General features: G+C 46.3%; 1 protein-coding gene and 1 non-coding gene across 8 annotated transcripts in view; both read left to right on the plus strand.

The window, feature by feature from the left end:
* Window positions 1-955: 955 nt before the first annotated feature.
* SRCAP (Snf2 related CREBBP activator protein) overlaps window positions 956-13,487 on the plus strand; it is a 30,952-nt gene continuing 18,420 nt past the window's right edge. For 2 of the 7 annotated variants that reach the window (XM_061153235.1, XM_061153242.1), the window contains exons 1-16: window positions 1,108-1,247; window positions 2,682-2,755; window positions 3,515-3,777; window positions 5,160-5,411; window positions 7,179-7,364; window positions 7,602-7,742; window positions 8,518-8,740; window positions 8,856-9,133; window positions 9,761-9,851; window positions 9,990-10,079; window positions 10,574-10,762; window positions 10,853-11,181; window positions 11,285-11,462; window positions 12,319-12,455; window positions 12,660-12,829; window positions 12,960-13,152. In XM_061153235.1, the coding sequence (XP_061009218.1) occupies window positions 3,724-3,777; window positions 5,160-5,411; window positions 7,179-7,364; window positions 7,602-7,742; window positions 8,518-8,740; window positions 8,856-9,133; window positions 9,761-9,851; window positions 9,990-10,079; window positions 10,574-10,762; window positions 10,853-11,181; window positions 11,285-11,462; window positions 12,319-12,455; window positions 12,660-12,829; window positions 12,960-13,152 (2,511 nt within the window). In that variant the 5' untranslated portion in view covers window positions 1,108-1,247; window positions 2,682-2,755; window positions 3,515-3,723. Of the gene's footprint in view, window positions 1,022-1,107; window positions 1,248-1,372; window positions 1,542-2,681; window positions 2,756-3,229; window positions 3,355-3,514; window positions 3,778-5,159; window positions 5,412-7,178; window positions 7,365-7,601; window positions 7,743-8,517; window positions 8,741-8,855; window positions 9,134-9,760; window positions 9,852-9,989; window positions 10,080-10,573; window positions 10,763-10,852; window positions 11,182-11,284; window positions 11,463-12,318; window positions 12,456-12,659; window positions 12,830-12,959; window positions 13,153-13,487 lie in introns of those variants that run through there. The other 5 variants (XM_061153241.1, XM_061153237.1, XM_061153240.1 and 2 more) reach the window with 5 other exon arrangements.
* Window positions 9,546-9,676, plus strand: LOC133064078 (small nucleolar RNA SNORA30/SNORA37 family). The gene has a single exon (XR_009694557.1). It is a non-coding gene; the product is annotated as a small nucleolar RNA SNORA30/SNORA37 family (small nucleolar RNA).

Below are 13,487 nucleotides of genomic sequence, written 5' to 3' on the forward strand. Positions count from 1 at the left end.
GCTCTGTCACTGGTTAATCTCTATCAGCCTCAAATCATTTGTTAAATGGAGCACTGTTGCGAATAAAAGAGAATCAGGGCACAAAAGTGACCTCAGATAAGGTCCTGTTATTATATTCCAGGGTGAGGATATCAGATTCTCAAAGGGGGTACTTAACCTAGAAAGTTGGCAAACAATTGGTATAAATGCTTAGGAGTTATTGGGAATGCTATCATAAAGAAGGCTCAGCTGAAGAATTGATGCTTTTGTATTGTGGTGCCGGAGAAGACTCACGAGAGTCCCTTGGACTGCAAGGCTATCAAACCAGTCAATCCTAAAGGAAATCAATGCTGAATACTGATTAGAAGGACTGATGCTGAAGCTCCAATACTTTGGCCACCTGATGCCAAGAGCCAACTCATTAGAAAAGACCCTGATGCTGGGAAAGATTGAGGGAAGGGGGATAAGGGGGAAGACAGAGAGGGTGAGATGGTTGGATAGCATCACCGACTCAATGAACATGAGTTTGAGCAAACTCTGGGAAATAGCGACGGGCGAGGAAACCGGGCGTCCTGCAGTCCTTGGGGTTGTATCGAGTCGGTCACAATTTAAGAGACTAAACAACCACCCTTGTGTAAAATGAAGCAGGTCTACAGAAGTAGACTGCCATATGAATCCAGAGGCCCATGCTCCACTGCTAACTAGCTAAAAGTACCTGAGAAACTGCTTCAGCACTCCGGGTGATCTATTAAAATGGGGCGGACTCCTCCGAGTTGGCAGCCGCAATGCAGCTCCAGCGGCAGGTTCCGTAGTGGATAAAAACGCTCCGTGGCGGGCAAGCGCTGTCTCCGCGCGGACTACATCTCCCAGCCGGCCTTGCGCTTCGGGCAGCGCCCTACGCTAGCACGCGAGCTTCCTCGCTCCCCCAACCTCCAGTTACTGTTTCTCGCGAGAGGACGGGCCGCGCCGGCGGTAGCGATAGTGAGCTGTGGTGGTGGCGGTGGTGTTGGTGGTGGCGGCCGAGACGGCGGCGGCCATTTTGGTGAGGCCTCGGAAGCGGCGGCGGCGGTTCACTGCGAGTAGAGTCTTCCACTTTCCCCACCGCCCGCCCGCATCACTGTGCCGCGAGAGGAAGCAGTGGAAGCAAGGCGGTGGTAGTAGCCGCGGGCCCCAAGGGAATTTAAAGGCCGCGAAGGCGGCGGCCAAGAGGGGGCCCTCCCCCCTCCTCGGCGGGAGGGGGGGTGGTGCGCACGCCCCCGAGGACGCAGGTAAGGAGAGGGAGACAAGATGGCGGACGCCTCACAGTTCCCCCTCCCCTGACGGGTGACTGCGCGCGCATCTTTCCGCCACCGCCTCCCCTCCCACCTTCCCGGGATGCTGCGCGCGCACCTTCGGCCGGGGCCCCGGGGCCGGTGCGCGAGGCTGTCGGCGCGCGCCCATAGAGACAGGCTCAGGGGGGCCAGGCTGGCCGGCGCTGGACCCGGGCGCGTCTCCTCTCCTCTCCCGCCGGTCTGCGCACGCGTGCCTGAGCGAGCGAGCGAGCCCTGAGAGGACGGACCCAGGTGCGCTTCTGCCCGCCCACCAACCCCAGCCCCCTCTCAGGGGCGCGCGGGAAGAGGAAGGGGGGCGTGGGGCGAGTAGTCGGGGCGCGCGCCCACCGTATCCAGTCAGGAGCTAGGACCTGGCGGCACTAGCCCTCCCTTATCTCAGCCTTTCGCGGTCTTGTGGTGGTGGGGGGGTGCTCCCTGACCGGCAGGGATGAAAGACTCCCTAGCCTTGCGACCCTTGTGTGCGTGGGTTTGGGTTCTGGCGGGAGCCCCCGGGCAGTGCGCGCAGCCGGCTCTCTCCGCCTCCAGGCGCGCACGCGCGGGCCCCTCCCCCAGTCGCTCACGTTGGGTGGGGTGGGAGTCTAGAAGGGGCGGGGCCACCTTAGGGCTAGTGGCAAGTTGGGGCAGAGGTCAGGGGTCACGCTGGGTCAGGCTGTTGGGACGCGTTGGGAGACGGTAATGAAGCCGGTGATCGAGAGTTCATACTTCTTGATTCTGGTTGTTAGCGCGATTTCAGTGACTTGTGGAAGAGGGAGTGAATCAAAGGTTGCGCCGTGGTTAAGGAATTTCCTTAAACACTGGGGAAACACTTCCGGGCCTTTTGTGGGTTTACCCTGCCTATTTCCGGGGTATGGTTCTTTGCTTTTAGGCCTTCCTCACCTCTGATTGCTAGTCTAAGGTAGCTCTAGTTCTGGTGTTTGAGGAAGTGTCTTATGGGGCAGGTGTAGGAGTCGAAGGGCTCCCCTGAGGAAGGGTGGATTCTCCTGTGTTCAGCCCTCACTGGAAAGGAGAGCAGGCTGCCAGGCAGCCAGCACCTTTTGAGCTTCTGGATGTGACAGCTTTTTTGGCTTTGTTAATTTCAGCGGTTGGAGCCTTTTACCCTTCAGCTTTTTAAACTTCTTGTGGAGGCTTCACTTGCCTGCTTCTCCTCCCTAGCCAGAATCTCATATCCCTAGGAAATCTGTTTTCACAGCACATGGTTTGTTTTCATTTTTTGGAAATGTGATCTTTTTATACTATTGTAATTCTCTTCAGCCTTTTAACTGATTTGGGTTTATTAAAAAAACTTCAAAAGTTGGTGTAAAGAAGGCTTTGATGGGTGTTGGTAGATGTGAATTAGTTCCTCACTGCTGTTTTCCTCCCTGTTTGTTTCAGGCGTGATTCCCCTCAGTACGGCGGCACCGTGGAAGTGCAGACTTTCACAGGGGGTGTGGTCTCAGCTCACACAGGTGAGGGCTCAAATACCGCTTCAAATACTGATGCTAATGGAGAGATGTTTAAGATAATAATTGTGGTGCAACACAGTACTGGGTCTATGGATAGAGAAAGATCTGTTCAAGTCAAGGCATTTCTGTTTGACCATGATACTGCTGTAGAATCATAACCTGTTAACCAGTGTATTACTTTCTACCTATGAAACTATTTTGAAAGGAAAATTCTTTTCTAGTTATCCAGCCTTGTAATTAAATAATTTTGAATAGCAAAAAAAAGAAAGATCTGTTCAGCCTGCCTCCACCAGGGAGAGTAGCACATTCTTTGGTTTTGACATCAGACTGTCTTAGTCTGTTCTTCTCCTCCTACTTCTTTACTGTGTGATCTTGTGCAAGTCATTTGATGTATTTGCATTCGGATTTCCTAACTTATAAAATGAAAGAAATACTAGAATGTAAGCTCCATTTAGGTCAGCCATCTTTTCTGCGTAGCTCTTTTTTTCAGCATGTAGAAGGAACTGAATAAACATTTATCGTGGCTTGAAAAATATCTGGTTTATAAGGAAGATGTGAGAATGATAGAACACATCAAGTTACTTACCAAGTAACTTACTTTGGTAAGTACTAAGTAAAGAATTTGACACATAATAGATGCTCAAGAAACTTAAGCTGTAATTACTGTTCAGTTAACTTTATTTGTTAGTGTTATTCCTGGGTTTTAAAAAGATTCTTGTAATCTTTCTAAATCCACTTTCTACTGTTTTTACCCTACTTTAGGTGCTCCAGAAGCCGGTGGACCTGAGCGGAGGCTGGGACGCCCTAGTGGGCCCCGGGCCCTGGAAGGCGGGTCCCGGTGGCCGGTGGCCCAGAATGAGGCCAGCTCCCAGCATGCCCTGCAGCCGGACGCCAGCCCCTCGGCCAGCAGCAGTGGTGACAACGACCCAGTCGTTCTTCAGGCATCCAAAGAGGAGCCTGGGAGTGGGACCATGCAGAGCTGCCCCTCCCCTGCTCACCCTCAGCTCCCAATCTTGCAAACACAGGTTCGAAAGTGGGGAAGGTTCCTTCTCTGCTGCTGCTTTGGGCTGCTGGCTTTGAGGCAGAAGGAATGTGGCAGGTTTTAGCCATGTTTCCATGATCCTAGCTAGCTTGGTAGCTGAGTTTGGAGAGTTTTCGATACTCAGGTGGGCTGTCAAGCCTGTTGGATACACATATTCTACATGACATTAGTGTTATGTTGATCTCTAAGAGCATGGAAACCCCTTATTACCTGCAAAAGTTGGAATTAGGCCATGTTGGAAATGAGTTTTGTGACAAAATGCTTTCAAGACTGTGTGCTTTGAGAATAACTCAATTTCTTTTGGAACTGAAAGGAGGTAAGCTTTATAGATGGGATGTATTCATCTTTTCTTATATTGAGGTAGTGTTGGAGATTGGGGAAAAAAATCATGACTTTTATTTATTTATTTAATCATGACTTTTAAAACTGGACAGACCTAGATTTCTATACAGTAGACTTTTGATGGTTATGGGTTTGATATTTATAATTTGCCTGGGAAATTGTGTGATGTAATGTCTTTCATAATTCAGTTGAGGTAGGAATTTGAGTGGCATACTGTGAAGCTTGTGTGCCAGAGAGAATTTCATGAGTTCCCTCATTATCCGCAATTAAGTCGGACTTTGTTTTCCACTTATTATTGTTTGTGCAGTACCTTGTAATAGGTAGATGTTTGAGAACAGTGACCAACCTTCCCTTTCCCCTCCCACCTCTCCAGTAAAGGAAACCTTAAAAAGGCTAGTGATGAACATATAGAGGTTTGGATGATTTGGGGCTTTTTTGTCACCTTTTAAATTTGGTGGTAGCTCAGATTTATTTGCATGGATGACTCTGCCATACTTGCTGTGAAAAGGAGGGAAAAATAGGGAGTTGTTTATTTGAGTGAACTCGTGGAGGTTCTGAAAAAATCAAGATTTGAAGTCATATGCTATCTTAGTGTTTTTTGTTTTTTTTTAATTTATTAATTTATTTGGCCGGGCCGGGTCTTAGTTGTGGCATGTGGGATCTTCGATCTTCATGGCAACACATAGGATCTAGTTCCCTGACCAGGGACCAAACCCAGGCCCCCTGCACTGGGAGTGTGGAGTCTTAGCCACTGGACCACCAGGGACGTCCCTATCTTAGTGTTTTTGAATTGGGGAATTATGTAAATGTCAGGCTATAATTCCTCTTGAAGTGTTTACTGGAAAGTTGGTTTTGCCATCTTGAATACCTTATTAAAACTATTCCAAATGCTGTGTTTATAAAAATGAGGTTGATACCCTACTCCAGAGTTTTTTCATGGGAAGATAGAATGAAGTAATGTATTTAAAACTCCTTAGAGTGCTACTAAGCATTCATTTTCTCTCTCATTTTTGTCTTTTCTAGATGGTGTCGGACGGCATGACAGGCAGCAATCCCGTGTCCCCTGCCTCATCCAGTTCCCCAGCCTCTAGTGGGGCAGGTGGCATCTCCCCCCAGCATATAGCTCAAGATTCCTCTTTGGATGGACCTCCAGGGCCCCCAGATGGTGCCACAGTGCCCTTGGAGGGGCTCAGCTTACCCCAGCCTGCTGACCTGGCTAACAGGGGCCCAAAGTGGGAGAAGAGCCATGCTGAAATTGCAGAGCAGGCCAAGCATGTACGTATTGGAAAAACCCGTGAAGCTTCTTGGTAGTCTTCTTCCCTGAACTCCTGTGTCCCATGAGTACTTAACACTTCTCTCCTTGTCTTTGATTTAGAATATAGGCTCTGCTTTGACTTACATGATTTTGAGCAAGTTGCTTGAACTCTGAGCCTCATTTTATTTTCTGTAAAATAAGGATGGTGTAATAGCCAGTGGGCTACTTAAGTTTATTTATTTTTTTACATTCTGCTCAACTATATATATATATATATTTTTTTTTTTTTTTCCATTTATTTTTATTAGTTGGAGGCTAATTACTTTACAGTATCGTAATGGTTTCTGCCATACATTGACATCAATCAGCCATGGATTTACATGTGTTCCCCATCCTGAACCCCCCTCCCACCTCCCTCCCCATTACTTAAAAGTTTAAATTGGCACTTCCCTGGTGGTCCAGTGGCTAAGATTCCAAGCTTCCAGTGCAGGGGGTGATCCCTGGTCAGAGAACTTATTTCCCATATGCTGCATAGCCAAATTAAAAAAAAAAAAAGACTCCACGCTCCTAATGTGGAGGGGTCCAAGTTTGATCCCTGCTCAGGGAACTAGGTCCCACATACCACAACTAAAAATCCTGCATGTGGCAACTAAGACCCAGTGTAGCCAAGTAAATAAATAAATTAATTTTTAAAAAAAGGAGTTAAAGGAGAAAGTAGACATGAAAGTGCTTTGTAAGCTAAAAAAAATTTAACTAGTTTCTAAAATTTACTAGTTTTTACTTTATATTTGTCATCTATAGTCTCTGTTATACTTAGCAGAGGTAAATGTCATCTCTGGGCCAGCAATATCAGCGTTATTACCTGGGAACTTACTAGAAATGCAAATTCTTCATACCTCTTTTCTTCCTACCCATTTAAAACTCTAGGCATGGGGTCCAGTACTCTTAAAAGCAGTACAGATAATTTTGATGCATGCTTAGCTTTGAGAGTTGTTGGTCTAACATCCATGTCTTTCTTGGTGTTTCCTTGGTGACCATCAGGCCACTTAATTCCATGTCTTATCTATGGCTGTTAGTGCCTTTGCTTTAACTTTTGTCAGGAGAGGACAAAAATAATGAGGGCTGTTGTCCTGAGTTGTTCTAAGTCACTTCTATTAAATAAAAATTTCAAGTGCTTTCATTTTTCTTAGGAGATATAATCAGTGTGGAAAGTGTTATAACTTTGTTATACTAATCACTGTTAATCTTTTTGTGTATAATTTTTCAGTAATCTCTATAAAAATAATATTTTTAAAAAACGGAATTATGTCAATTGGAGTTTCAACATATTTATAAGTATGGTTACTCTTGTGTAAGAATTTGCCAGCCATGGAAATCCCTTGTAGCTAGAGTTAGTAAGGAAGCTTGCTCTCCCCAGTTCTCTGGGAAGCTCCCCTTGGGTTTTGTTTCCCCACGCCTTTCCATAAAGTGTGAAGTGTGAAATAACGGAAAGAGCATGAAATCTGGTGTTTGGAGTCACTGGACCTATTTTTAATTCTCAGTCCTTATCACTTCCTACCTGTGTAGTCTCAAGTAAATCACTTCATCTTTCTGAAATTTTTTTTTAGTCACCTGAAGAGCATATAACATCAACTCTTGGAGCTGGTATTGATAATGTTGACTCAAGACAAGCATATAACACTTAGTCCAGTCAGAGCCTATGTGTAGTCATAGCCCAAGGATTCAGCCATGGTCATGAGATAAAGTATATGTCCAGTAACTTGATTGATCTAACTCTCCCTTGTTAGGAGGCTGAGATTGAGACTCGAATTGCTGAGCTGCGGAAGGAGGGTTTCTGGTCACTGAAGAGGCTGCCTAAAGTGCCCGAACCTCCCCGCCCCAAGGGCCACTGGGACTATCTATGTGAGGAAATGCAGTGGCTCTCTGCTGACTTTGCTCAGGAGCGCCGTTGGAAACGGGGTGTGGCCCGTAAGGTATGTCTTCATCTGGGCCTACTACCTTCCATGTTTGTTTCAGGTTTGCTTTTCCTTGATGGTTAGGTTGGTTGGAATGGAACCAAACATAATAGTGTAGGGTGCTTACAAATGCCTCTGGTCTCAAGAGGCAAGCTCTGACTTCACTGAATTCTTGGCTTTGATTTTTCTCTTTGCTCTTGACTTGGGGAGAGGCCAGGGGTCTGGCCTTCGAGTGTTTTCACTTCATTCTCACAGGTGGTGCGAATGGTGATCCGGCACCACGAGGAGCAGCGGCAGAAAGAGGAACGGGCCCGGAGGGAGGAGCAGGCCAAACTGCGCCGAATCGCCTCTGCCATGGCCAAGGATGTTAGGCAGTTTTGGAGCAATGTGGAGAAGGTATGCAGCAGAGATTGGGAAAGGGAAGTGCTTTGGGTTTAATGGGTGGGTGGCATGGTAACAGGAATGATCAGAAATTCTCCTTGGGAGAGTAAATAATTATGATTTCCTGCACCTCTAATGACATTTCTGTTGTGTGTTGGACCTTTCAAGCATTGACTGCTATGAGAAAGAATTAAACAGTGGAAAAATACGGGCCCTGCCTTTGGCGATTGTTAATAGGACTTTTTGACTTCTCTAGTTCATCTGTCCTTTGCAGGGCATTCAGCATGCTTTTTCTAAAACCTGTCTGTGCCATTTAGCTGCTTAAATAACATCTAAGTTCTTGTTAATTGAATTGCTCCCATATATCAACATTAAGTTGTAATTGTTTCTTAAGTATTATCTGGCTTCTGTCTATATTTTCATTCTTGTATCTTGCCAGTTCCTTTCCTTTCCACTTCAAACATTGATTTGTATATCTATGGCCATTTACACATGCTTTTTCTGCTGCTAGGAATGCCTTTCTCCTCATTTACACTTAGGGAACACCTACTTAATGTTTATGATTCAGCTCCAGATACATTTGTGAGTCTTTCCCCATTGCCTGAGACTAAGCTGGCTCTTCCCTCTCCTGTACTTCCTTTCTGCTTTTCTCAGAAGCATCCTTAAGGTCATTTAGCTCTTCCCTCCTGAAAAGCCAGGGCCTAGCATATAGGAGGCTTCTCTAAATGTTGAGTAATAGTACAGAGTAAAAGATTATTTTGGTGACCCCTCCATTTCCTGTTTGTGGCAGGTGGTGCAATTCAAGCAACAGTCCCGGCTTGAGGAAAAGAGGAAAAAAGCCCTGGACCTGCACCTGGACTTCATCGTGGGGCAAACTGAAAAGTACTCAGACCTTCTGTCCCAGAGCCTCAACCAGCCGCTAGCCTCCAGCAAGGCTGGTTCTTCCCCTTGCCTTGGCTCTTCCTCAGCTGCCTCTAGTCCTCCACCCCCAGGTTCCCGGATGGATGATGAAGGTGTGTGTCCTCTTTAGCTCTGTTACTCTTCCTCATGTACCCTTTCCAGAGCTGAAAACCCACCCTGTGGCTTGCAGGGCCCCGTGGACTTTGTGACCTTGTTCTCCTGCTATAGATGGGGACTTCCAACCCCAAGAGGAGGAGGAAGAGGATGATGAGGAGACGATTGAGGTTGAAGAACAACAGGAAGGCAATGATGCAGAGACCCAGAGGCGTGAGATTGAGCTACTTCGTCGTGAGGGAGAACTGCCACTGGAAGAGCTGCTCCGTTCCCTCCCCCCTCAGCTGCTAGGAGGGCCTTCCAGCCCCTCAAGAACTCCCTCATCTCATGATAGTGACACCCGAGATGGTCCTGAAGAAGGTGGTGAAGAAGAACCCTCTCAGGTGTTGAAGGTATGGCAGAAGGGGATAGAAGGTGGATTCAGAGTAGGAGCAGAGGGAGAGCCTCAAAAGGACTTGAGTTCTTCTGTTCTGTAAGGTTCGTTGTGGTTTTCAGGAGTTCTCCCTGGTCTGAGCAATTGGGCTCTCATTTGAGGATGGATAGGAAAGAATCTGGGTTTGGGCAAGTTACAGCCTAAGATGGGCATATTTCTGATGTGTGGAAGAATATACTGCACTCTTTGGATTGCTGTGTGACCTTGAAGAAATACGTACCTTGGCCCTTGTCACTTCTATGAAATGTCGCTAATAACTCACTTGCTGGTTTGGAGCTGGAATGGTAACCTTGAAGTCTCTTCTGGACCTAAGCTCTGTTTTTCCATGTGTCTGAGTGCATGGGGTTGTTGTTTGGGGCTGTATTTCTTTTCTAGCACTTTCACAGGTCCTCCCCCAGACCGTGGGGCCAGGATTTGGTAGCTGGTGCTAAAATTGAAAGCCCTTAATTATATCTTTGCCCTGGGACTGTGTCAGTGGCAACTGTCAATTGATGGGACAGAGTATTCTGACATCTTACTCAGTGTTGGGTCATTCTTTTGCTGCTCTAACCATAGGCTTTCTCCTTCCTTATTCTCTGCCATACAGGTAAAGCCTCCACCCTCTGTCACACAGCGCAACAAACAGCCTTGGCATCCAGATGAGGATGATGAAGAGTTTACTGCCAATGAGGATGAAGGTCAGACCTGTTCTCAGTCCTCCTGCTTCTTACCCGTTGAATCATCTGAACCTGATGCTTCAGGCTTTTTCACCTCTTCTACTTGGACTGTATGACCTGAGCTTCTGTCCCACTTGATCTTGTTTCATTCTCTCATAGCGGAGGATGAAGAGGATACCATAGCAGCTGAAGAGCAGTTGGAAGGGGAGGTGGATCATGCCATGGAGCTGAGCGAGTTAGCTCGAGAAGGTGATACCAGATGTTTTACTGAGTATTCACTTGGTCTTTTCTGTGCAGAATGCCAGAGATAAAGAGATGAATAAGACACTTTTTATCCCTCCTGGAGGAACTCCAGATCTAATGACAGACAGATTTATAAGTGAATAGTTATAAATAGAAAATTATGACTGGTTATGATGGAACTTTGAACATAGTGATGTGAGAGCAAGTGGAGGGAAGAACTACGGGAATATGATAGTGGCCTTGTTTGACCTGAATCTTAAAGGGGAGGTTTATCAGATTGATACCATCCTTCCCAATGAAGGCTGTGTCATCCACGATTCTGGCCCATGTCAAGGGGCTTAGCTGAAAGTAGCTGGTGCTGAAAGTAAACTCTTTTGCCTCCCCTCTGACCTGGGCCTAGCAGTGTCTGCAGAGCCTGAGGTAAAATGAACTGTCGCCACTCAGACCTCCTGTTCTTCCCCATGAAGCACCTAAAGGCTTACTATTCACTTCTCTTCTAGGTGAGCTGTCTATGGAGGAGTTACTGCAGCAGTATGCAGGAGCCTATGCGTCTGATGCCTCTGCCCCAGGTTCTGGGAGTAGTGAAGAGGAAGATGAGGATGAAGTTGAGGCTAACAGCTCTGACTGTGAACCAGAGGGGGCCACAGAAGCTGAAGAAGCTCTTCAGGAGGATAGTAGCAGTCAATCAGGTGAATGTGTGGTCATGAAGGACAAGCTGGGAAGGGCAGGTACTGGAGGAGCAGGTATGATGAACACTAAGCCTTGATCTTGTGCTTTAGACTCTGCTGAGGAACAGAGTGAGGATGAGGATGAGGAACATTCGGAAGAGGAAGAAACAAGTGAGAGTTCGGAATCGGAGGAATCCGAGTCTGAGGAATCTGAGGAGTCCCAGTCACAGAGCCAAGCAGATGAGGAAGAGGAGGAAGATGATGACTTTGGGGTCGAGTACTTGCTTGCCCGGGATGAAGAGCAGAGTGAGGCAGATGGGGGCAGTGGACCTCCCACCCCAGGGCCCACCACCACTCTAGGCCCTAAGAAAGAAATTACTGATATTGCTGCAGCAGCTGAAAGTCTCCAGCCCAAGGGTTACACCTTGGCCACTACCCAGGTATATCCAGGCCCAAGCTTCTGTTTTCTCGAATCTTCACTTTCCTGTTTCTCAGTGGTAGATGCCTCAGTTCCGTTGTGATACCTCTCTTCCTCCCTACCAGGTGAAGACACCCATCCCCTTGCTCCTGCGAGGACAGCTCCGAGAGTACCAACACATTGGACTGGACTGGCTGGTTACTATGTATGAGAAGAAGCTTAATGGCATTCTTGCTGATGAGATGGGATTAGGGAAGACCATCCAGACCATTTCCCTGCTTGCCCACTTGGCCTGTGAGAAAGGTAATTAGGCAGGGCCCTTCTTCTTGGGTCTCCATGGCCAATTTCCTCAGAAGCTTGTTTAATAACTTCAGCTGCAGCACCGTGAAACCCTCTTGCTGCTAAGTAGCTTCATTGAATGTAATCAGTAATTGTATAGAGAGGTCAGTGTGGGCACTGGGATTCTTTATTTTCTCCCTCAATTTTGATTTAGTTGATTTACAATTTTGTGTTAGTTTCAGGTGTACAGTAAAGGGATTTGGTTATACACATATACATAATACTTTTTCAGATGCTTTTCCTTTTAGGTTATTGTAAGACAAATGTAATTCCCTGTGCTATATAGTAAATCCTTTTAATCTGTTTTACTTGTGGTAGTGCATATCTGTTAATCCCATACTCTTAATTTATCCCTCCTCCTCTTTCCCTTTTAACAAAACCGTAATTTTGTTTTTTGTGTCTGAGTCTGTTTCTATTTTTGTAAGTAGGTTTATTTATATTATGGTGCTATGATTCTTAGGAAGGGACATTGGGACAGAATGTTCACAGTTTATATGTGAGAACCAGAACTCCAAAGTTTGTATTTCTTAACCATCTTTCATCATTTTAAAAATTCCCTTTGCCCCAGATTTCATCAAATCTTTATTTTTAATAAGGTGTAATTAACATATTAGTTTTAGGTGTACAACATGATGATTCAATGTGTGTGTACGGTGTAAAATGACAATCATAGTAAGACTAGTTAATATCCATCATCATACATAGTTATAAAACATTTTAGTTTTTGTGATGAGCACTTTTAAGATCTAGTCTCTTGGCAGTACAGTATTATTAACTGCAGTCACTGTGCTGTACGTCTCTTAATTCTTTTGCTAAACAGGTAACTGGGGTCCCCATTTGATCATTGTCCCCACCAGCGTGATGTTGAACTGGGAGATGGAGCTGAAACGTTGGTGCCCCAGCTTTAAAATCCTTACTTACTATGGAGCCCAGAAAGAGAGGAAGCTCAAGCGGCAGGTTTGCTCCCCAATGTGATCACTCCCCTCCACTGTTGATACCTCCTTTCCTCAAATTAGTTTCTTTTCCTTCCTTTTCTGTTACCCTATTCTGTTCCTGGGGCTTTTCTCCCAACCTGACTGCTGTCCCTTGAAGACCTTAGGATGTCTTCTTTTTGTTCGTTCTTTTCACCCTACTTTCTGCTACTTTCTCTTGATACTGCAGGGCTGGACCAAGCCCAATGCCTTCCATGTGTGTATCACATCTTACAAGCTGGTGCTGCAGGACCACCAGGCCTTCCGCCGCAAGAACTGGCGTTATCTTATATTGGATGAGGCTCAGAACATCAAGAACTTCAAGTCACAGCGCTGGCAGTCATTGCTCAATTTCAACAGGTGAAGATGGAGATGTCTGGGATTTGTGGGAGAGTAGACCTGTCCTGAAGGGTGGGATGCTTGGAAGGTGGGACACTTGGAGGATGTTTTGCTGACCATCCTCCTCCCCATTCCATTTTCCTCTTTGCAGCCAGAGACGCCTGCTCCTGACAGGAACACCCTTGCAAAACAGCCTCATGGAACTGTGGTCCTTGATGCACTTTTTGATGCCCCATGTCTTCCAGTCTCATCGCGAGTTCAAAGAATGGTTCTCTAACCCCCTAACTGGCATGATTGAGGGCAGCCAAGAGTACAATGAAGGTCTAGTCAAACGCCTTCACAAGGTAGGGTCTATACTAGTTTGTCGAGGGCATGGGGAATAACTAAGGTTAACAGCCGGAAAACCCTTAGGGAGAGGGAAGTCAGTGCTGGGCTGAGTTTACTCAGTTGGCAGGCTGCAGTGTTCCAGTGACTAACCCATGGCCAGATTGAGTGACTTCATCTTAGTCATCATTCTGCTTGTTTTTTTTTAATGGTCGCATTTTTCTCTTTATTCCTTGAGTAGAATAATGCTGAACAGTTTCTGGCTTGGATTTCTCTTTACATGACTTATCACAACTTCATATTTTTGTTGTGTTCCCTTTTTCCTTTTTGGTCTTTTTTGGCTTTTCTCCCTTTG

Source organism: Dama dama, chromosome 10, assembly GCF_033118175.1.
Source record: "Dama dama isolate Ldn47 chromosome 10, ASM3311817v1, whole genome shotgun sequence".
Taxonomy (NCBI): domain Eukaryota; kingdom Metazoa; phylum Chordata; class Mammalia; order Artiodactyla; family Cervidae; genus Dama; species Dama dama.